At 40.3% G+C, this 23,700-nt stretch overlaps 1 protein-coding gene across 1 annotated transcript in view; it reads right to left on the bottom strand.

Annotated features, from left to right (window-relative positions):
* Window positions 1-21,818, bottom strand: part of txnrd2.2 (thioredoxin reductase 2, tandem duplicate 2) — a gene marked incomplete at its 5' end in the record, with an annotated part of 28,891 nt that extends 7,073 nt beyond the window's left edge. Inside the window, 12 exons of the mRNA XM_080468251.1 lie at window positions 1,974-2,110; window positions 10,051-10,225; window positions 10,572-10,663; window positions 10,965-10,984; window positions 16,323-16,393; window positions 16,648-16,710; window positions 17,396-17,474; window positions 19,113-19,187; window positions 19,615-19,759; window positions 19,869-19,925; window positions 20,008-20,073; window positions 21,743-21,818. Coding sequence (XP_080324377.1) covers window positions 1,974-2,110; window positions 10,051-10,225; window positions 10,572-10,663; window positions 10,965-10,984; window positions 16,323-16,393; window positions 16,648-16,710; window positions 17,396-17,474; window positions 19,113-19,187; window positions 19,615-19,759; window positions 19,869-19,925; window positions 20,008-20,073; window positions 21,743-21,818 — 1,056 coding nt within the window. The remainder of the gene's footprint in view (window positions 1-1,973; window positions 2,111-10,050; window positions 10,226-10,571; window positions 10,664-10,964; window positions 10,985-16,322; window positions 16,394-16,647; window positions 16,711-17,395; window positions 17,475-19,112; window positions 19,188-19,614; window positions 19,760-19,868; window positions 19,926-20,007; window positions 20,074-21,742) is intronic.
* Window positions 21,819-23,700: the final 1,882 nt, after the last annotated feature.

Here is a 23,700-nt window from a genome sequence, read left to right as displayed (position 1 = left end):
CACCTCCTGCACCTTCTGCATGTATGTGGACAAGAGTTGTGGTATTCCAGTAGCTGTTTTCACACCAGACAGCACATGTCACTATAATGCATTTCTTGGCACCTTTTTCCGAGATGAAACAAAAACAACAAAGGACTGGACAAACTGAGAAGGATATCAACTCTCCTGCTTTTAAATGAAGAATGGAAAAAGAAAAGAAAAAAGACAAACCCTCTCAGCTGATGCAGTGAGCTGACAGACGGAGTCGACTCATCAAAGGAAGCTGTCAATCATTGCTGCGTGTGTGTGTGCATGTGTGCGTGTGTGTGTGTGTGTGTGTGTGTGTGTGTGTGTGTGTGTCTGTGTGTCATGAGGCCTGGGAGGCAGGAAGGAAACACACGGCTGGCTGTGGTGACGTGACGTGCAGCAGGTCTAACTAGTATGAACACGGTCGGGTGGGTTTGTAACGCTGCCAGCTGCAGAGATTCTAACAGATTCAACAAATAATTTCTTTTTATTTATTTATTTTACAGCACTGGATTAATCCCCCAGGGGAAATTCATACCGAATTGGCCCTTCGGTAGCAGCCACACAGAGCAGTGCACGGAGGCGGATACTTTCGTATATGGACTGTAAATGTGGAGTATGAATGGAATTTATATGTAGTATGAGGATGTGTTGAATACATGTATTCTTTATATAATCTTAAAAACAAATGTGCATAAATATGTATGGTGTGTATATATGGTGAAATTGGTTTATTATGATAGAATTGAAGTTAATTGGTGATTAGAAAATTAATGGATTAAATACGTTTATATTTGTCCTACTCCTCTTTCATATGTGTCACATAGTGTATTTGTTGTTTTTTTCTTTTACATAATTAATATGTAGAATTCATTCATCCACCCTTGGTATTACGAAGGCCAATATACCAGATTTATATCCAGATTGAGAATAAAAGGAGATTTAGTCCTTCAGATGACGCTTTGCTTATCTGGAAATGTTATACTTTTTTTCCACACATTATTAAGATTTTGGAAAACCTTACTTTACAGTATGGATCTATCTTTATCTTTAACGTGAACTGATCCCAGTGACTACACCGAAGTCAAATTAGTAACACCATCACTAGTTAAAAAAGAAAAATGATGACAATTTCAGATCATTTCAGATCGTGTACTTTTAATTTTCTCAACTTCTAAGTTGGAATTTTGAAGAATTACACAAAAAGCTGAAAACATTTCAGTTTATCTGAAATAAATTTTAAATATATTGAACTTCGACTTAACACATTTTAGAAAAAGAGATCTCTTCCTTTGTATTCAAATGTTGTGGCTTTATTTCATGTAGATTAGCTCTTTCAGGTAGCTGGAGGTTTTTTTTGTGACTGTTCAGTGTGCTTATACATAACCGTTTGTAAATTTATGTTTTTTGTCTGCTTCGATAATGAACATATGATTGTATTAGTCCTTAAAGTGGTAAAAAAAAATTAATACTGTCTAAAACAACCAAACAAGCTGAATCAGTTAAAATGGGCTAAAATAGTTAAAACAGCTAAAAATGGCAACAAAAGCTACAACTGCAAACTGAAGTCATGAAATGTCACGAATGTATGTTTGGCAAAACTACATAAATAACTTTATACACTGTGTGATCTTTTAGGATTAAACATGTTTTGTGGCTCCAGAAGATTTGTATTTGGTGGAAACAGACAAAAATGGCTATAAATGTAAATAAAGGAAGTACCAAGCAAATAATAATTTCCATCATCAATAATAAGAAATGTTAAAATCATCTATGTTTTTCTCAGTTTCACAGCTTCTAAAAAGCATTGCAGTGCCTGGGAGCGGCGTGGACTTGGAACATTTTTGACATAGTGTCGATCTTTGAAGTCTAATTTAAGACTAATAACTGAGTAGCAGACTTTTCCACTCACAACTGTTATCAAGGCAGTTCCTGCCGTCGCCGCGGCGTCCGCTGACAGTGCTTACCTCACTGATGTCCCCGAAAGCGTAGATGTTTGGCACCGAGGTGGATTCGTCTGCGCCTACAACTATTTTCCCCGTGGTGTTGTTGAGCTGCACGTTGAGCTTGTCGAGGCCCAGAGCTTTGGTCTCCGGAGCTCGGCCTGAGGAGAGCAGCACAAAAACGACACAGAGACGTCACGATTCAAAAGAGAAAACAATTGAGAAACTGGTGTTTTCCGTTGATAATCGAAACATAGGAAAAAACTGCTTCAGAATAATTTTTATCTACAAATAACTGCTTTTTAGACAGATACAACACAACGTGTGCCTTTTACTGGATTTGGTAGATGTGGATTGTGTGTTTTGTAACGAGGGTGCACTTTCTGGTAAAAGAGGGGCAATTGTAAAATACGAAGCTTTACAAAGGCATTTTAGGTCAAAACAAAAATCAAATATACGTAATGACGTAAAGCAGACACAATCAAAGGTGAAACCATAATAAATATTTCAGATGTATCAGAGACTCAAAGTCTCAAAGTAGCATCAGGCTATTAGATTTTTTTTTTGTACGTCATTTCTTGTTTATGGATCAGCCAAAGAAAAGCAATATATTTTATTTTAAAAGTTCTGGAGATCGATAATTTGACTAAAAAAAATCTCGAGATTAATGGTTTAAAATCAGAGTCAATGAAGAAAGTTTCACGACTCCACTTTACTCAGATTTTCAGAATGTGTTTTGTTCAGTTTGCTGGTTAAGTAGCTATAATGACTACACAGGTAAGTTACATTTTACACTGGAAAACAAATAGTTAAGAACACAAATGTAAATCATCCAGGGGAGAAAAAGGCACAATCTTTTTTTCTAAACTGTGCTGCTCAATAAGTCCAGTTAGTCCAAGAATCCAAACGTTTGCTCAAGATAGTAATAATAATAATAATAACAATAATAATAATAATAGAGAAATAGAAGAAAGGCATGAAGAACACAGAACAAGCAGAGATCAGATGAGATTTTTGGGTAAACTGGGTCATTTTCCAGTCACATTGTTGATTTGAGCTCTTGCACATCATCATGACTGCGAGTGCATGAATGGGTGAATGTAGTTTACAGTGTAGAGCATTTTAAACACTCAGGAACAGTACAGCCTGAAGATACCAGCTTTGGGAAGTTATTTCCTCCCGTGACTTTTCGTGGAATCATGAGTGTACACAATTCAAAGCCCAATCATAAATAGACTGTCGGGTTACTGTAGGAAATGATAAAAGCAGTGAATAAACTCCAGCTAATCAGATTTATGTTCTGGATCTGAATTCAAGTTCAACAGAAAATCATCCGCTAGCCATTGTGACATTTCTGTTTGAACGAACAGGCCAGCTGACCCACGACAGCAACGGGAGCTGCCAACAATCCCCACAGTGTTTACTTCTAGCTCTTTCTAAAATGTCAAAACATGTTGGTTTTTTTCCTCTGTTTTCTCTCTCCAATCACATTTATATTGTTGGGAAGAAACTGATGAGCTGAAGAGAATCTGAGACGAGGTTTTATATATAGGAGAGAGTACCAGTAGCCTAAACGGTAAATGGATGTAAAACCAGTAGTAGTTTGCTCATTTTATATTCATCCAGCCAGGTATCTGCAGGAATACTAGAGTAAATAAAGAAACAGTGTCTATTATGTACAAGTAGCATATTATCTGCAGTAAAATCTTCACGATCAAAGAGGCGAGCGCTCGGTGACTTGTTATTGAGGAGCAGGTATCAGAGAGGCTTCTGCACCAGTAAAATAATACTCTGAAAACTCCATGACAGTCTGTTGTTTTGGGTTGTGGCTGGATTATAATAAATGGCTTAAGTGTTAAAACAGAAGAGTCACTCAGGACAGAACACAGCTGAAGGTAAAACCCACATTTGGAGCTCTTGTGTTATTAAACAACAACATGTGGGTTGCTGGGGGCTGGAGGAGGAGAAACTGATGAGCAGCTGGGAATAGTATCCTACTGACCCTGTGGGACACCCATGGTGCAAATTCTGACACTTCCTGGGGGACGGCTGACTGATGCTGTCGACGCCGAGTCTCGTCGGCAAGGGAGCGTGAACCACGCGCTCTCCCCCGTCTGCAACACAGCTCCTCACAACCTGGCTGGGTAGCATAATAAACAGCCAGCCCTGAGGTACCATGTAGATGCTATCGGACAGCAAAAACAACAAACCCCAGAGACCCTTTTTCCTGGCTGGAGCCGGAGAACAACGTCCTTCCCCCTCTTCACAGACCGGTGGGGCTACATGGGATCTGTCTCCTGCTCCACAATGTGTGTGGTGGATAGAGAGCCAGGAGGAGGAGGAGGAGGAGGAGGAGGAGGAGAAGGAGGAGGAGGAGGAGGAGGAGGAAGAGGAGACAGGAGAAGTTGTGCTTTTGGGAATTTGGGCAGTACAGCCTGAGTTGTAGAAACTCGCCTGTGTTGTTAAATCCAAATAATGGAGAGCAAGTCACCATCGCAGGTCGTATTTCAAGTCAATTGTTTGAAATTCTGTATTTTACTTTGTTTAAAAGAAGTGTGTTTTCATAATGACTTCAGTACTAAGTATTTAACCACATGCTTCAGTGAGGATTTATCTGATTGGAGTTAGCAGCCATAAGTGTCTTCTCAGCTGCTTTTCCAGGAGTCGACACAGACGATCATTGCAACTTGAACCATAGATTTGACTTTTTTTTTTTTCATTTCCTGATACAACAGCGACTCAAACCACTGCCCAAAAACCTGACCTCATGCATTGATGTGACGAAATCTATGGATTCATGTTTAATTCAGTTTTAATACTGAATGATTAAGCAGAATTTGACTAACAAAACAATGGGGCCAATTGGGAAAACTACAAACAAAAGCAGAATACCAACTAATTGCACTTACACCACGACATGAAAGCATGATGAAGGCTGTGACAGGGACGATAAAAGGCTGGAAAAATAATCCAATAATACCAAGGTGGAGGAACCATTCTGTAAAAAAGGTATTTGTGAAATGCTTTGAATAAAAAATTGAAAAGACTTATCATGTGTTAATTCAAAGAATTTGCAGAAATTGAGTGGCAGGACTAAAGATCAGAAAAAAATGGCTTCAGGAACAAATGCAGACAGCATTATATTATAGAATAGAATAGAATAGAATAGAATAGAATAGCTTCATTTTTCTCAAAGGGAAATTATTAAAATAAAATTCACCGTTCAATCCACGAATGCACATTAAAGCTGTGTGACGCAGAAGAAGAAACCAGTTGTGAGTGTAAATAAAACGCGCTGCCGTCCTCTCTAGGTAAAGCTGATCCAAAATAGGCCGAGCAGGATTCGAGTTTAGCAACACACAGTTCAAAAGTCTGAGTCTCAGATGGCAGGAAGTGACATTACTGTCAATGTTAATGGCAGTTTGCACATTTGGAACGGCGCCATTGCAGTGTTTCAGGGTTTAATGCACCCCCATTCAGACGGTGTCACTTTCAGGGAAAGCCTGCATATTTCATCATTTACCTCCAAGAACTGCAGTAACTGGTCGCCTCACTTCCACTGACTGTTGTTACAAGAGGAGAGGATGCTACGGAATGCTTCATATAACGACAATACCCCCCCCCCCCCCAAGAAACTGGGACAGAGTAATGTTTTCGGAAATAGGAAACGATCTCCATCATCTATTTTGGCATAGTCAGAGAAATACAAGTTAACTACTTTGAATACTGAATTACAGGCTAAAATATATTTCGCACATCTGTCCACCCTTTATGAAATCAGCATTGTAAAATACCGATGGGATATGCACTTTCCATTTATGAATCAAGGGAAGTACTGTATATCCATGTTTTACTTTAATCAGGCAGAACTCCAGCAAACTGAAGACAGTAATTAAACTTTGCAGGTCAGGACGTTGCAATGTATTTAAACACAGTCATATTTGCATATAAATAATTGTTAAAGGCTTTGTAAGACAAGATTTGCTTAAAAAAAGATGATAAAATGAAGTCTTGAACTCTAGTTTAAGTTTCCTGGCAGCTTCATAGCAAGATATTACACATTATGGCAACTTAATAATCTCTCCAACACAGAGCTGCTTTCTTTATGGATTTCTGTACCCTATGTCAATGGTTTATAATGTCAACACAATTCTTTTTTAACTAATCTTAAGTACCGTCTCGATGCAAGAGGGAACACTGGCAATACCTGCTACAATAAAACTGTACAAAACCAGCATAAGCACTCTGAATTGTGTGAATATCGTATATTTTGTACACAAAGTTAGGAAAACCCCTTTCTTCTGTCTTTTAGGTTTGGATGAACTGCTGCTAAAACGATGAATCTCTATAATTTTATCACTTTCAAAAGGCTAAACCACAGCACTACTGATTCCAGAAATATCCCTAATGGCCTTGAACAGCCCATATTGATGAATCAAAGTGATAAGTAAAGACTTTCTTCCTGTCTGTGGCTGCAGTCACTGCATTCAGCTCCATTGTACAGCGAGGACACAACAACAGCGGGCGGGCTGATAAGAGACTTCGCTTGAGCCCGAGACACGCTCGCACATTATGGTGTAACGAGTGGGCCGATACGAACAAAAGCTTGTTGTGACATTAAGAGGAAGCTTCTAGACTGCTTGTCTAATTAGCCACAACAAACCTCCACAAGTTGAAATGGGAGCCGGCAGCTTATCTGATCAATCAAATGAGCAAAGACAAAAAGGGAGAGCATTGTGACGGGAGATTGTTGTTCTTGGGGAAATAAATCATAAGAAATGCCAGAAACTGATTATGCGTTTCATTTCTAGCCAAAAACGGTTTTAAGATGCACGCCGATAAACGGCCGGCCGGCCATGGAAAAAAAGTGGAACTTCCATTTAAAAGAAAAGATGTCAAGAGAACCGAAAATGTATTTACTATTTATCATTTTTGCCCCATTGCAACTCAAAACTTTGAATTTGTTTTAATCCTTTTAATTCTCCCTGGTTTGAGTCCAGATTGGGCTTGTGGGGCTGAACTGTGTGGAGGCTGCATGTTCTCCCTGTGACGGCATGGGTTTCCTCCCACAGTCCAAACACATGTGTTTGAGGTTAATTGGCTACTTTATATAGCATGAAGGTGTGTGTGTGTGTGTGTGTGTGTGTGTGTGTGTGTGTGTGTGTGTGTGTGTGTGTGTGTGTGTGTGTGTGTGTGTGTGTGTGTGAGTGTGTGAGTGTATTTGTTTGCCTAGTGATGAACTGGTGATTAAAATTTCAGGTTTGTAATGTGTTAGTGTATACTGATGTGAATTTGTTCATGATGAATCAACACTTTGTTGCACTAAAACAAAGACAGAGATTTATTTATACATTTCAGTGCTGTTATGTACTGGTCCGGCCCACTTCAGATGAAGTCCAGTGGAGTCTGACACCCCTCGTTTGGAAGAAAGATAAGATTTTGGAAAATGTTCAAAACAAAGGGCTCCTGAAGCACACGCTACAGTCTGAGCCTTTGAATGGAAAAACTGAAGCCAACCACCTCATCGTTCCTCAATATTTCTATAAAAGATCGCAATGAAGAGGTGACCTGGAAGTGAGTCTTTAAAAAGAAATGATGATGAATAGCTGAAGACAACCAGCCTCTTCCTTTGCAGTGATCACTTTACCCTGGTGTTTTTCCTGACTTTCATCAGACATGAGTTCATTGTTATTAATACTAAATAAAGCTGAAATGAACATTTAACACTGTGACATGCAACTTTGATTACAGTGAGGGCCATGAAGCTTCTATCCTCTCTACCACAGTACAAAATAGTAAGACACTATGTAATGATATATGAAAAGTAAACAACTGATAGCTGTAAATCAATGTTATTAAATAAACAAACGCACAAATTTGATAATTTCCAAATTAAATATTTAAGTTTTAGAATATGTAATGACTTTTTAAACTGTCATTGGCTTCAAATGTTGATTATTGGTGCTGCTCCTTGTGTCGCCGTTTGGTTGGAGGTTATCTTGTGGGATAGGAAGAAGCTGGACAAGGGAACCGCACCACCAGTCGCACATATCTGATCTACCATCATTGCAACTTCTGGAACTATTATCTGCAATTCATACCTACAAATAACTTTATAGACTCCTTTTTATAGCTCAAAGAGCAAAGAACTGCGATGAATCTCAAGATTGATTTTCTATTGAGGCAACTGATTTTCTTTGGAAATGAAACATTCAAAATATGTATTTTACTTTGTCGCAGGAATGTTAAAAGATGATTCCTGCGTATTGAACGCAGGTATTCCCTTAAAAATACTAGGAAGTGCTTTTAAATGACATCCTTGAGCACAGTAGAAGACAGTTAGGAGGAAGACCAATGTCACCACTATGTGTGCCGACAGGACGTGTGAAAATGTTCTGTTTCCTGATGTGTTTCTGTGAGTACACCTGGACAGGGGAGCAGCAGCGGGGCCAGGAAGGAGCAGGGGGAAAGGTGGAGGGAGGCAGGGCCACAGAGAAGGATGTGGTAGACAGTGGTGATACTGTCCCCCGGTCCCCTCTGGCCTTTAATAACTCCACAGAGGCCCGGGAGTCCGCCTGGCCTCTAGTGTAAGGCCACAGCAAAGGGAAGTGGCCTTGTACTCATAACTCCTGCATCCACACATCAAAGAGCGGAGGCCACGGCCTTTCAGGTTCTCACTGGACCGTATGGGAACCAAAGCGATTACGGATATACGTGTTGCAGGCTCAAGTCCTCTCAAGGTTTTCGCTGGTGGCACAAACACAATTGAAACTGCTCTTTTGACAACTTGTGGAAACTCTGTTTTATGTTCCCTGCATAAACTTGTTTTGTTTTGAGTTTTACAGCAAAACGTGTAAAATGTGAGGTAAAAGGTGATAAACTCAAAGCGAGCTCGGTTCACAAAGATTCGGAATCAAAGCCAGCCTGAAGGAAAGTTTTGTAGCCGAGTCCCAAAAGTAAAAGTTTTGACATTAAATATCTCCTTAAATATAAATCTCTGTCTTCCCTTCACACTCAGGCTGTGACGATGTGGGAATTCAGCCACCGGAGGGAAAGAACCAACGTCATCTCAGCTGCGGGGTCACGCACATCCTCGGAGCCGTCACACGCACCGAGCGAAGGCACCTCGCTTTCTCTCACGCACACACTTTCAAGCAAAGAAAGATTTTTTTTACTCAGATTTACGGAAGTGAAGCAGAGCCTTTGAAAGAGTCCAGCACAAATAAACCCGTGGCTGCCACCCTGACGGATGTTCCTTCCATTGTTACTCGTACTGCGGGTGGAATGAGAAAATGATGGAATCGAGACCGGAGAGATGAGAGAGAGGAGGAGGAGGGCGGCCAGTAATGGCCGACAGAAGGCTGCGGGCAGGGATGGCAGTGACAGATGCTCGGTTGGTTTCCGCAGGGCTGGCATGGGCAGGAAGGCCCGGTGAAGGAGAACAAAGAGGAACGTGGTGACCCTGTGCCTGGGTGCATCCTGCCCTTCTTCAACCAGAGAGCGACGGAGCCAGCGATGGGTGATTAGCACTTCCTGCAGCCATTCCCATCACTCAGGCTTTATTACTTTGTTTTCACCTTGATTCTTCTGCTATCTGCTGACGCTGCACTCTTTTGGGGGAGGACAATGAAAAATGTGGTGTATTCCAAGGATAAAACGGTGATATCAGAAGGAAGCGATATGGGTGGTGTGTGTAATCCCTTGAAAAGCTGTAAATTTGGAGGATAAGGAGCTAATTATTGCAGTGATGTGTACTGTGACGTGCATCCATGGTCATAATTCTGGCATTTTAATATCTTGTTTACACAAGAAAACTGTTGTAGTGGTTAAGATGATTTCATAATTATAATTTACCAAACTAAATAATTTATGTTCCACATCCCAGCCTTGTTAAGGCTTTCAGAGGAAGTGATATTATAGGCTTAAGTAAATCAAAACAAGTTAGAGGAAGGATCTAAATGTTTTCATTGCAAAGGTACTAGTTTTATGTTGAAGGTGTGAGGTTGTGCAAAAAAAGAAAACAAATTCCTGAAAAAGACCCGGCAGTTCATGTTAGGCTATTCATGACTTTAAAGGATGCCCAGAAGTCAAAGAAACTTACCAACTGCCCACAAAACCGAGTCATATGTGTCTTTGTCCTCGCTGCCTGTCTGGGTGTTGACCCACGTCACCTGAAGGACTCCGGACGACAGTTTCTCCACTTTCTTTGGAATCGATTTCCACACAAAGCTGGTCCCATAGGCCTCCATGTAGTCTGTCACTAGACCTGCCAGTTGCTGCGTACAGTACACACAGAGAATAGAAAGCTTCACATGAGATGAAAAAAACTAAACAAAGATCATCATCAAGGAGCCGAATGTGAAGCTTCTTCTTATGTGGAATTTGCATGTTTCTCTTGTAGTGTGTGTGAAGTTTAGGAGTATTACAGCTTAACTGCCCGTCAGTGATTGTATGCATGAATGTGTATCAGCCCATGTGACCCTATCCTGATGTACGGGCATTTATCTACGCATGTGGGTGTCTGAGGGTGACCTAATGACCAATCCTGAGAAGGTAAGAGTGAGTGAGAGAGTGTGACAGGAGATCAGTGGATGGATGACTGATATAGTTCAGGAAAAATACCTGATCAAAGCCCCGCAGGGCGATGCTGCGGACCATCACTGTGGTGTCCAAGCCGAAGCCTGTGAGGAAGCCTGCACATTCTAAAGCCACATCTGAGAATCACACAGCTGAGGATTATTGTTTTCATGTTTTACTTGCCAGCACATTGTATGAGGCCCTCATATCACTTAATGTTCTGTATTAAAGTAATCTAGAAGACTCGTAATCGAAGAAAACAGTATAATCATTGAAACGTTACTGTCAACATGAACAGTCAGTAACTGCAAATAAGGCACAGAGTTGAAAATAAAAAGATCTCTTTTCTGACATTAACTTTATAGTACATTCACTTGTTTTTAATGACATTAGTTCAGGTAACGTACAGCTTTAAGCTTTTCCCTAAGGAAAGGATACAGCTCGCTCCAACCACAAGTCTGCAAAACACAAAGAAAGAGAAGCTCTTAGTAGAACAAACACTACAATAAGATACATTTCATTATTTGTGCAGCTCAGTTTGGCTAAATAAATCAAAGAAAAGTCAAAGCTAAAAGCTGAAAATGTTTTCTTTAAATCCCAGATTTAGAAAGGTGATGAATTGTAAAACTTTATAACCTCACAGGCGAGGAGGTGTGAGGAAAATGTCGAAAACAAGTGTAAAAATCCCGGCGCTGTACGTGTGTGGTCCAGGTGAATCACATCTGTAATCCAGCCAGAAGATGTATGCTGTTGAAGAAGGGCTAATTGCGAGTGTTTAGGCTAATCCCTGCGGATGGGGTGTGCCATGTTCAGGGCTCAAGTCCACACATTAGCCCGCTGAGTGAAGCCCGTCACCCACCAGAGGTGAGGTGCTTTTCGCTCTTGTTTTTGCCGCCTCAAACCAGACCCACCTCACTTTCGGTCTGCCCGACCTGACAGCTCCGGCTGCCTGCGGCACATTCTGCCCTCGTCTACGAGCGCACCAAGCGCTAAAAGCCCATCGTCCCCGGGTCTGGGTAATGCACAGCTGCACTTAGCAGGCATTGTGAGGTGGCTTAAAGAAGATTAGGAGAAGAGCTTCAGTTTGATTCTACACTTTCATCGCTGACAAACTGTCCCCCCCCCCCCCCCCCCCCCCCATTCGTCTTCTCCTTTGTGTCCGACTGTGTCTCATGATGGCCTACAGAGCTTTAACACAATATTTTCGTATTTCGCTAAAATGTTGGAATGACTGAAACCTCTACAACTGTGGATGAAAATGAGTGGACGTTCAATGAAACACATCTGTCATGGTTTTCTTTGCTCACTGGCCGAAACGACACAAGAAAAATAATTAAAAACCGTTGTATTAAAATGGTAAATCTTTCAGGATGGACAGTGGTGTAGTGGTTCACACACTGGTGATGTGTGTCTCTCTCTCTGTCTCCATCGTCATATTTCATCGTTACATGTTGCTACTATTCTGTGTCTCTCCTGTGGTCTGTTCCTTCCTGCAGGATCTACGCCGGCAGAACCGGAAGATTGTGAACTGAGCCTTTTGCGTCGGCAACAAATCCTTACCCTCTTGTTAGTTAGTGTGTTTCTCTCTGTCCTGTCCTTTTGTATCCTTCTATTCTCTAACTAGAACTAGAACAGCAGAAAGGCTCCCCCTCTGAGCCTGGTTCTGCAGAGGGTTCTTCCTAGTTAGAGGCAGTTTGTCTTTTTCTTCTCTGTGGAATAGTTGGGTTTTTCTCAGTAAAAGTACTTTGTGATGACTGTGTTGTTATTGGTGCAATATAAATAAAATCTAATTGAATTGAGGTTTTATCTCACTGTCTAAAAACCTGTTTCATGTTCATTGTTTAATGTGTGTGAGTAAAGTCCCGCTCATATAAAACACTGATAAATGGCATTTTAAATCCACCCATGTATGACAATTAAGGTTTATTTAAAAAGAAAACAAACCTATAAATAATCATTTCATGTTTTCATGTGTATGTGTGATTGTTTTTATGTAATTTCCCTCATGAAGTGGCCTTTGCCCACAATCAGCTGGGTTGTGCTCCTGCACCCACTGACCCTGCGTTGGATCAAACAGTGGAGAAGATGAATGGACAGGCGGTGTATTTTCACGTAATAGAGTTCTCCTTTGTAAAGTAACACAATTTTCCAAGGGAGTCACCCAAAAGGATAAACTATAAAGCTCTGGCGGCTGCAGTCAGCCAGCAGGTGGTTACAAGCGAAGACCTTATTGGTTCTGCAGCTGACTGTGACAGCCTGTTAACCTTGGACAGCTCCTCAAAAAGGTAAACATTGATAACCTTTAGAGTTTAATACTGTTCTATTTCTGTCTTTTGCAGAGGTGTATAATACTGGTGCTGAAGAAACACTACCCTTCATGTTTTGGACGTCTGTTGGCTCCAGAAGGTCTGGTTGTGATTAGTGACGAGGAGCTAAATTATGTCACGTTCATTTGATGCAGGTTTGTTGGAGCAAGGTGTCTGAAACATCCAGGGCTGTGAATCTGCAGGGAGAGCTTGTTCTCCTCTGGTCTGTTGTTAACTGTATCTTCTTTACTATTGTTGTAAAACCCTTAACAGCAACCCTTATGTTTGTAGTTTTGCACTTCATGCGTTCTGAAATTGAAACAATAAATTGGTAACATCAAGTAAGACATTATTAAAACAATGAATTTCATCACAGATTTGTTGGGTCGCGAAACTGAGTCAAACACTAATGTCACAAGGCCAGTATGTGTGTTTATACGATGGAGTAATAAAATAAAAAAGATGACGAAAGGAAACTTCAGGAGCTTTGCCAAATTCATATGACAAGTCAGGAGCACCTTGTCATTGACGATCAAGGACGCTCAACTGAACAGTTATGTCACTAAACTATGTGCAAGGAACCCTAGCATTAGTCATTCATATAGACAGAGGCCCATTGGAGCTGAAGTAGCAGCATGGTCGCCATCTTGGATGAGGACCTGCTTCACCTTCAGTGCATTCACTTTTACTGAGGAATGAGGTCTTTACCCGATTATAATAATCAGAATTCTGAAAATTTTCAACCCATTTTTATGCACCTGCATTTCTTACAAATGACGTGCATGCGGATGTGATGCGGGAAACTGTTTTCAGACCTTCATTCTCAATAGAAGTGAATACACTGGAGTAAAAGCTGGGACCCATCCAAGATGGAGACCGTGCTAGTATGTCAGCTCCAGCAGCAAGCTGCAATAGAGCGCAAATGCCTGTTTATTTCTGTTGAATTATCTTGAGCAGTGTCTAAATACGCTTTGTAATCAAAACTTGACAGATTCTATGTACTATAATTCAACAGAATATTCAAGCAACAACCTGATGTTTGGAAACTCATTTAGTCCGTCAATCAAACTTTTATATTTCCCAGGGAAGGGGTCAGTATTAAATGTATTTAATCAGTTATCAATTGAAAATATAAGGGAAAATCGAATTGGTGATTAAAATAATTGTTAGCTGTGGCCCGACTGAACCCTACATGGAAGGCCAAAAAATCAAACAGAACACTTTATTATCTTTGGGATTGATTCCACAGGCACAGAGAGTAAGTATAGGGATTTTACACGACTATTTTTATGTTTATTTACTGCTATTGCTCTAAACAAATGTGTTTTGGCTTGAGCATGCTCTCTTTTTGGTTTCAGGGTTGTTTCTTCCAAAACACGTGCACAGCTTTATTTATCCTAAAAGCAGGGAAGTTGTGCTGATCTTATTCATGTGTGACCTGTGGCCACGATACAACATGAGAAACTGATAGATCCCCCGGACTGAAACGGGTAGCAGAAGTTAAAGGGCTGATGTGTCAGCAGGATTTGAGAAAACTCGTCCTCGGCTGACTTGACTTTGTCGTTGACATTGTCTTCACTGGTTTTCTTGTCCTTCGATACAGAACGCTGCTACTGGAGTCCTCAAACACCACGAAAGCCGACCACATCAGTCAACTTCCTCAGACTCCGAGAAGTGGCACCAAAATATTACTGCCGGTTCAAACACAACTCTGAATTGTTTATTCCTAAAAATACATTTCTGATCATCTGGGTTAAATCTGCGTTCTGTCAAAAACATTTAGTCTTTGAGCGCCACATACTTTGAACAAGCTCCCAGTGAACCTTAGCCCATATTTTGCTTTTTGTTACAGGATTTCTTTGAGAGGCCACTGTCCTTGAATACTTTTCACTGTTGTATTGTTCATTTGTGTGTTATGAATCTGTTTTATATAGATTTAACAGTGGGACTTCCTATATGTATTTTCTACACTTCACACATTTTCTTGTGTGTTTTCCAGCCTGTTTTCAATTATTGGTGTCATGTTTTTATCTCCTTTTTGCTGCATTTCTGCATTAATTGTATTTGTTTTTTACAAATAAAGCTTCCCTGCCATGCCTAGAAAAACCAACACGGCGTGTCATCTCTATGTTTTGGCCTCTCTATGACCAATATCTCAGTTCTGCTGGCACGTGTGGAGTATTTTCTCCAGATAGTTAAGTGATGGAGGACCACTCTGGACTTCTGGCCCTGAAGGCGAATCTGTCATTTAGGTGTGTGTGTTTGTTCCAAGGTTCATTAGACATCCATCACTCGCTTCTAAAGCCCCCCCCCCACCCCATCTCTCCTCCATCTTGGACATCACCTGCACAGCTGACAGGCCTGACACCACAACATTTTACGCTCAGGCTACAGTGTGTGGTACAGTCCCCCCCCCCCCCCCCCCCCTTCATCCCCCCACCCACCATAGAGGAAGAAAATGCTTAGCCTCTGCTCTTGCTTGTCTGCCCACGGGGAGGAAAAACACTCCTCTCACCATCACACACTTACATCAAAGGACTTCCTGAGCTCAAGAGGACTCTCAGAGGAGATCATACAGTCTTAAATACGAGTGTTTGTTCTTGACTGGGTAAATACTACAGGTAATACTTCAAGAATTACTCGCATACGAGCATTGATGAAGTGATTAATGATTTTGCATTGCCACCAAGTGGTCGCACAGCTCAATAGCACAACTTGAATTTAATGTTGCATTAACTTTATGAGCATTACTGTAACATTATCACACCAATCAATCTCCTTAATCTTCTTTATCCGACTTTGGTTGTATAAACACAGGGAATTCATAAGAAGATAAAGTAACAAACTGGAGATCTATGAGAAAAAAAGAAATACATCATTGACACAGTTGAGAACTCAATGTTCCAGTGCAAATAACCCATATGTACCTTAAATATTGGAATAATTATTTCCCCGTTTCTATCACCGTGAAGCAAACAACCGCCGCAGCTCAGGTACACCAAAACCACTAGTCACCATCTGCACAGTGTGCCAAGAGGAAACATCAGGGAAAGACCAATTAACCAGGTGATGACAGGAGCTAAATGGCTGGATTAAAGGGCTTGTTCCGTAAAGGTCAGGATGCACGCCGCTAATCTGAATCACGAGGCGAGGACAGGCTGACAGGAAGGGAGAAAAACAAACTGGATGTCACCGATGAATGATTACAGTGCGTGACAGCGGGATGTGCCATGTCAGCACTGGAGGCAGTGCGGCGGGTTGAGCTCGGTATTAATACTGCGAAGGTCGGAGGTTCTGTTTCCATTGTAGCACATTAAACAGAGCAACTCCGACGATCCTACAGGGTAGGGTGAAGGTAACATCATACTATATTATTGGAGCGCAGACTGTATTAATTAAGCTCCCGAGTTTTCCAAATATCTCAAGACAAACTGGGTTTGGAGGCAGGTGGGATGATGGTTTGGGGGAGAAAAAATAACAACACCCTTACGTTTTTCCAGGCGACTTTTTCAGCCAGAATATGTCATCACTGGTGATGCCATGCTCCATCGCTCCAGGGATCTGTAATAACAGTTGAAGCTGTGACCAACGCTTTGAATGCATCAGTCAACGGACCTATCTGTAATGTTCAACACAGAGAGGGAGCAGTCTCCACTTTAAAATCTGATGTTTTCAGTGTGTTAAGGCGTGTACCCTGCTACGGTTTCATGCTTGCAAGCAGCATTCAGCTTGATTTTAGTGTTGGCTAATTGACCGATCACGCCGCACACACTGACAGACAAAGAGCGGAACACCTCGACACAGAAGATATTTACGTTTGTCGGGTACTTTGGTCGTCCACCGGTGGCGATCACTATATTCTTGGCAGTCAGGATTGTCTGTGGAGGAGGGAGAGAATAGCGGCTTTATCAAAAACAAGAAAACTTCAACCGATCGCACGCAGCTTTCCTTAAATCTTTAACTTTTTGTTCAAACATTTAGAAGAGCAACTTTTGTGTCATGGTTTATACTGAAACCTTTGAGAAATTCACTCATTTTAAAACGGTTTCAGGTTCATTTTGAAGAGAATGAATTAAGTTGAAGGAGTCCGTTTAAACCACAGACACTCTGTGTTTAGTTCAAATGGATCTGGGAAAAACTCTTTGTAGTTTAAATAGATCACGTAAAATACAATGAACCCATGTATACTGCATTTATCTGGGTGACTTAAACAGTCCCAGGTGTAGTTTTAAGAGTCTGGGTTCCGTTTAAATAACACGTGTCCACTTTTCAAATCCTTCAGGTCCCTTCTGTCCATGTCAAGTCTAAAATATCCAGGATTAATTCCAACACTGGTCCAGGAGAAGAATCTAGGTCCCCTATAGAATCAAGGTGTATTTTAAACACTAAAAGGTCTACTCTCAGGAGTCCAGGCCTGGATTAAAGAAAGTGTTGCTTAAAGATTCTAAAGAACCTTTAAACAGCCTTTAAGACAATAAAAACACACCACGCCTGTACTTTTATTAATGCTGGCTAAACAATCAGTTGAGACACAAAATGTGTTGGTGTGAATCAGAAGCCAACCTCTTTCCCTGCTTTACTTAGTCCTTTAACCGTGTGTTCATCCACCAGACTCCCCTTGAGGTTCAGATATTTGACCTTCCTGCAGAATGAGAAACAAACAGGTTGTTAAAGCTGTAATTAAGTAGTAAAAAGTAATTAAGCAATTTCTATCACTAACTACCCACAAACTATACTATACACACTCCCCATACTATATTTATCTATCACTTTGATTTCTACAGGTAAAAAAAAAATGTTGAGATTAAAACCCCATTTCAAAAGGTCAACTGCCCAAGACAGCAGGACTAAAAACATAGTTACAATACGGCATACAGAAACAGAAATACAGCGAATGACACTGAAGTAGAACAAAAGTCAAATTTTACAATGGTTCCATCACAAGAGTGAAGAGAATTAATGTCTTTCTTTTAGAATCGTGCCTAATTTCTCAAAGGTTAGGAGTTATCGTAGCTTAAAGTCTTCCTGAACCTAATTTCAAGAAGAGCAGAAAATGCAAAAAGCCTTTTTACTCTCATGACCTGCAAACATAATGATATTTATCCAAAGAAGAGAAGTCATGGGCAATTCCATGGTACATTGTATAATGACAATAAAAACATTCTGACTCTGATCCCGAGAGCACAGACCACAATGTCTGAGGTTTCAACATCTAAATAAACACAAATATGGAAGAAGCTTAGTGGGTGGAGACTCAATGTTGAGCTGTATCTCTTTGGATCATATTCCTTATCTGATTTTAGAGAGGAGAAGTGGATTAAGCTGCCGTGATGATTTCAGCAGTTTGTGTAGGCAATACATTCAGAATGCCTTTATATTCTTTGACTTCACTTTGAATTATTTCAAATTCAAACTACAATGAGTGTTGATTCAACCACTGCAATTTAAAAACACTATAGTGGACAAATACTGCTTTGAATTGGAGTGTAAGAGGACCAATGGATATTTTGACTTGAAGAAAAATGAATCTTACAGAGCAGAACATTTTAATGGCATTCAAACTTTACTGTTTTTGCATCAGAAATACTGCTGTGCTGAGCGCCGCTTCACAGTGCCTCTCCATTCCACTCCACAGCACAGCCTTGGTTACTTATTAATAAGAAATTCATAAACTCAAAGCGTATTACAACCGGTGGTAACTTTTTGGGCTGATGCAAATGATCACATTGAATGGAATGAACACTGTAGAGTAATCTTGAGCTCATTCGCACTGAGGTTAACACCTGTTTGCCCTCCAGCCACCTGCTCTATCAACATGTGGCTGCTGACGATCAATCCTTCTTTGTAAGGGGTGTTGGAGAAATGAACAGCCTTCAGCAAAAACATAGCGTGGGGAAAGAAAAGAGCAGAGGAGCAAAAAGGCTGACGCATAAATATTTATGAGTTTCTTTCTGCTTTTCCAAATGTCTCCCAATAACAAAACATGGGTGAAATGCAAAAACACAGGGATTAGAAGTGACACACTAAAGTGGTTGGGATATGATTAACATCTATTACACAATCTGAATATATACAGATTTCTAAACATGGCATGGTATCAAAGCCATCTCAAAATAAGCTGTTCCAAAGTGGAACAGCTTGGATTCAGCTAAACAAAATCACATATTCAAGAGCAGGGGTTCTTCACTTAGTCGTTCCTCTATCACAATATGTGATTTAACTATTAAAAGAAAGAAATAACCAGGGAAATGAGTAGGAATGCAGGTCTGCAGTCACTCACTTGTCCTGAAGCTGAACTCTGTGGCCCCAGTTCAGGGATCTGACGTGGTTTTGAACAGCCTCTGCCATGGTGGCCCTGAGAAACAAACCACAAGAAGGTAAAACTAGGATCAGGCCCCATTTTCATTCTCTTTCTAGTTTCCTGACCAAGCAATGAGTGTATGAAGAATTGATTTTTTTCCATGTCACTTCAAAGCTCCTTCTAGCTGAAATCAGTTTATATTGCTACGAATGACTGCAAAGTTTAAATTATAGGCTGACAAAACATACTTGGACAAAAAGTGAAAGCGCATTGAGGTGGTTAAAGGCCTTAAACCCGCAGTGGTGACCCATCAGCAGTGGAATTCCACCCTGCGAGGTTCTGGTTACAAGTTTGCTGCCTTCAGGCCGCATCACACTTAACAGTGAACTTTCTAAGCTCCAGTCACGACGTTGTTATACAGCTATTACATCACTAGATGGTGCTGTCCAGCTGCTACTCCTGACCCTCTGTGTGGACCTACCAGTCATGGCAGACTGGACCTGGAATCTGCCAGCCGTACTTCTTTGCATCTTTGACTGCAGTTCCAAGTAAAGCCGCCTGATGCATGAGCTTCTTGGGAATGCAGCCGACATTGACACACGTACCACCGAGGCCCCACTTAGTCCCTGTTTGAAAAGCAGTTTTCAATAGATTTCCATATTTTTGTTATAAATTTGGATTTCGTGCAGAGGAACTACGTTAAAAAGAGAGACTCTTATATCAAATGAATTTCACCTTTAGCAGAAGGTTCCACAAAATCTAAGACAGCAACTCTCTGTCCCAGCTGGGCCGCTGTAAAGAGCCAATATATGGTTATCAGACCAGGAATTACAGTGGGAAGCAGAAAACCAGGGGAAATTTGAAAGTGTCTTACCTTCTTTGGAACAAGCAAGGCCTCCTGAACCACCACCAATAACAACCAAGTCATAGTCGTACTTCGCTGTGTGATAAAATTGGATAATGACACATGATAAATGTGATGTTAGGATGTGGATAGATGAGAATCTCTCAAAGTAACATGCAACAAATCAAGTACAACTTCCATACAATTAAGAGAAAAGTGTACACTAAACCCTAAAACTTAGAGAAATGAAGAGGATTTGCTTGATTGTTTGCAACACAATGCTCCATTCCAGACACACTTCAGGAAGCTTCTTCTTATTGAAACTGTACATTCTTAACATATAAACTTCTAAAATACAGAGAGCAGTAGCAACCGGCAGGAAAAGTTCATTGCAAAAATATATTGGTAAAGGTTTTCTGCACAGTGCCTCTCTTCAATAAAGTTATAACTAATACAATTAATGGGCTTTAATTTCAGCACAAGAAAACAAACACTGTTTACAAAGAAGAGTCCTAGACATATAGATCCAGTTATATTCAGCTGGCGTCTCTTGACTTGTGCACAAAACACTGCAGCCACAACCATTTGGCAAAATGGCATGGTTCACCAGGATCAAAACAATGTCTACCTTTTTTAATGAGTCTGAGTGTCACGCAACCTTCTGATATACTTCTAGAACTATACATAGAGATTACTGGTTAATGATATAAAAAAGAAAACACAAAACTTCATCAAGGACAGCTCACACCCCGAAGTCCACCGGCTTGACCTGCTCTCCTCCAGCAGGCGCTACAGGCCTATCAAAGAACGACTTGGAACGGTTGCTTTGCCACAGCCATAACCACCCTAACTTCAGATTCATTGATTCACACATATTCAGCACAACATAAACAAGGCAAACCATATATTGTGAAACAACTGTGAACCTATTGCCATATTGCACTCTTCACTGTCATGCTGTATCATTCTTTGTTGCTACATTTGTTCATTTGCACTATGATACGAACAGCTCTCCAATATCATTGTACATCATATTATGACGATAAAGGCTATTCTACTGCATCCTAAATATCCAGTGAGCAGCAGATATCTGAGTGAAGGTGCCTTTATGGTGTCCAGAAGCATATTGATCAGATCAGAATGAGTATTAATGTCAATGCTGGTGTAAATTTATACCATTTCTTTTTCTCCAGCAGACTTTTGAATCTACTGTGTAAAATATGAAAGCAGACTTGAAGGTAAATGAGGGCCTAACAAGGTATTATCAAGGTGTAGAAAGTGTAATGTTTGTCACTTTCACATTCATAGCAAATATATTTTCTACATCCTGACATATAAAAATTGGAAGTCTGCTTTCATTATTCAAACACCGTACTGGTTTTTAATCTATATCTCGTACTTGATTGTCGCTGCCCAATCATTATTACATGACTGTACAAAGGCACATAAAGGTAACAAGTCAAAGTACTTGACAGGAGACCCTGAACTCTGAACCCAAAGCAGCTGCTTGGAGAAACAAAATTAGTTAATGTAACATTTAAATCGACGCACATGTCTGAAAAAAGTCGATTTAACAGGGAGTGGATAGAAATATCAACTTAAACTAGACAGCAAATCAGATCCAACTTATCATCAGGTTCATTCAGTTACTCGAGAGCTGCTGATGTAAGCTGACTTTGAGCTATCAGAGACGTTTCAAACTGCTCACTTCAGCAGGTTTAGATTCCTCAGTCTCTCTACATAGATATACATAAGTTGCCATTACCTGTGAGGTTTCTTGTAAACACAAGAAAGCAGTTATTTCTTTTCCATCGGTGTCTGCCTCTGCAGAAGGCTGCCATGTTGTTGTTATGAAAGGACCCCAGACGACACTCGAGTGGCCACAAAACTGCCTGAAGAGAAACACGGGGTCCCTCTCAAATTAAATTCAAACCGGTTGTATCAAAAACATGTTGTCAAACTGACGTAATCAATACAATTAAATGAAATTACACAATAAACTCTAAAACTCTAAATCATCGAAGGATTCAATAAGTTGTCTTTTTTTTTAGGCTTTCAATGGCGCCCTCTGGGAAATGTGCGTTTTGTAAACAACCTCAAGGGGAAAGGAGAGAGAGAGAGAGAGAGAGAGAGAGAGAGAGAGAGAGAGAGAGAGAGAGAGAGAGAGAGAGAGAGAGAGAGAGAGGGCGAGAGAGAATTGAAAAAGGTTTGACATTGCAAATTGAATGAAAGCCTAAAATATTTTCAAACGGACTTTTTCAAGTTAGTTTTCAAGCACCAACTTCTGTCATTTGTATGTCATATAATCTATCAGAAATGTAAATTACAGACTGATGGCTATTAAAAATATTTCACTTAATAACATACATTTGTCAATGTTTGCCATTGTTTTTATTGTGTTTTCTTTTTCTTTTCCTTTTGCATTCATTTTTTTTCTTATTCAAACAGATCAGATATGACTGATCTGTTTGACGACTCGCTGATTTCACCCTATTCGATGGATGAAAGATCACTGGCTTCCTTCTTTTAAGGACTAAATTCATTAAAGCTAAATCAAATATGCACAAACTTGTAAACATGCATGTTTTTGAGCAGTTTTGCCTTACAGGCAGTGATGACATTTTTACACAGTCTTGGCCATATCATGTACAAAAGATCCATATGAAAATATCTCTTGGTGCTCACTTAAAAGTACAAACAGCATTGGCTGCATGTGATAAAGTTCATAAAGTAGCTTAATGCTTAAAACTCTATTTTAGTTCTGAAACATGCTATGCTTATTCCAGATGGTAAGCATCAAGAGGGCAAGACTTCTGAGGCAACACACCCCAACCACACCCGTATCATTAAATAAAATATAAAATCATACTTACCTCCAGTGGAATACTCTGCAACTCTACAAATAACTTTGAGTTGCTTTGAACACGCTTTGAGACAAGCATCACTGAAAACCCTGCTTTTTGAAATTGGAAGAGGGCAAAACCTTATTCGCTTTAATCAGAGCTTAGGCAAATAAATAATAATAATAAAAAAATGTATTCAGTGAGAGTCTCTGCTCCCCGAGTTTCATAGTTCCAGTTTAGTCTCACCGTGGGAAACATTAATCACCTTTTAAACTGTTAATCAAAAATAGGGTTTTCTCAGTAAAAGTGCCCTGAAATGACTTTGTTGTATTCGACGCTTTAAATAAAGTTGAATTGAATTTGATTTACTTTCTCAAATTTCAGGACATTCTATTTTTAAAAACTGTATTCATAATATCTTGTAATAATCCCCAAACACACGCACACACAAACACACACATACACACACACACACACACACACACACACACACACACACACACACACACACACACACACACACACACACACACACACACCTTTCAATTCATGTGATGTCAAACATTGAAATATTTGGATAGTGTAAATTAAATGGGTAGAATGACTACGGATAATTCAAAACTAAATTATTTTCTGATCGGCCTTTTTAACTTTAAACACCAACTTCTGTCATTTACATGCAATGAAATGTTTTTGAAATCACTAAAACCTCTAAATTGTATACATTTCTCACAACATCCCTCTGAACAAGGCCTCATGGTTGCATTGTGGTTAGAGCTCTCGCCTCATTGCAGAAAGGTTGTGGCTGTGGTTCCCTTCCAGTCTAAAAACATACATGAGAGGTTAATTTATCACCCCAAGTTGCTCAAATGTGTGAACA

Source organism: Lipophrys pholis (genome assembly GCF_963383615.2).
Source record: "Lipophrys pholis genome assembly, chromosome: 7".
Lineage (NCBI taxonomy): Eukaryota > Metazoa > Chordata > Actinopteri > Blenniiformes > Blenniidae > Lipophrys > Lipophrys pholis.
The sequence above is the reverse complement of the archived record's forward strand: the minus strand, read 5'-3'. Positions and strand labels throughout refer to the sequence as shown.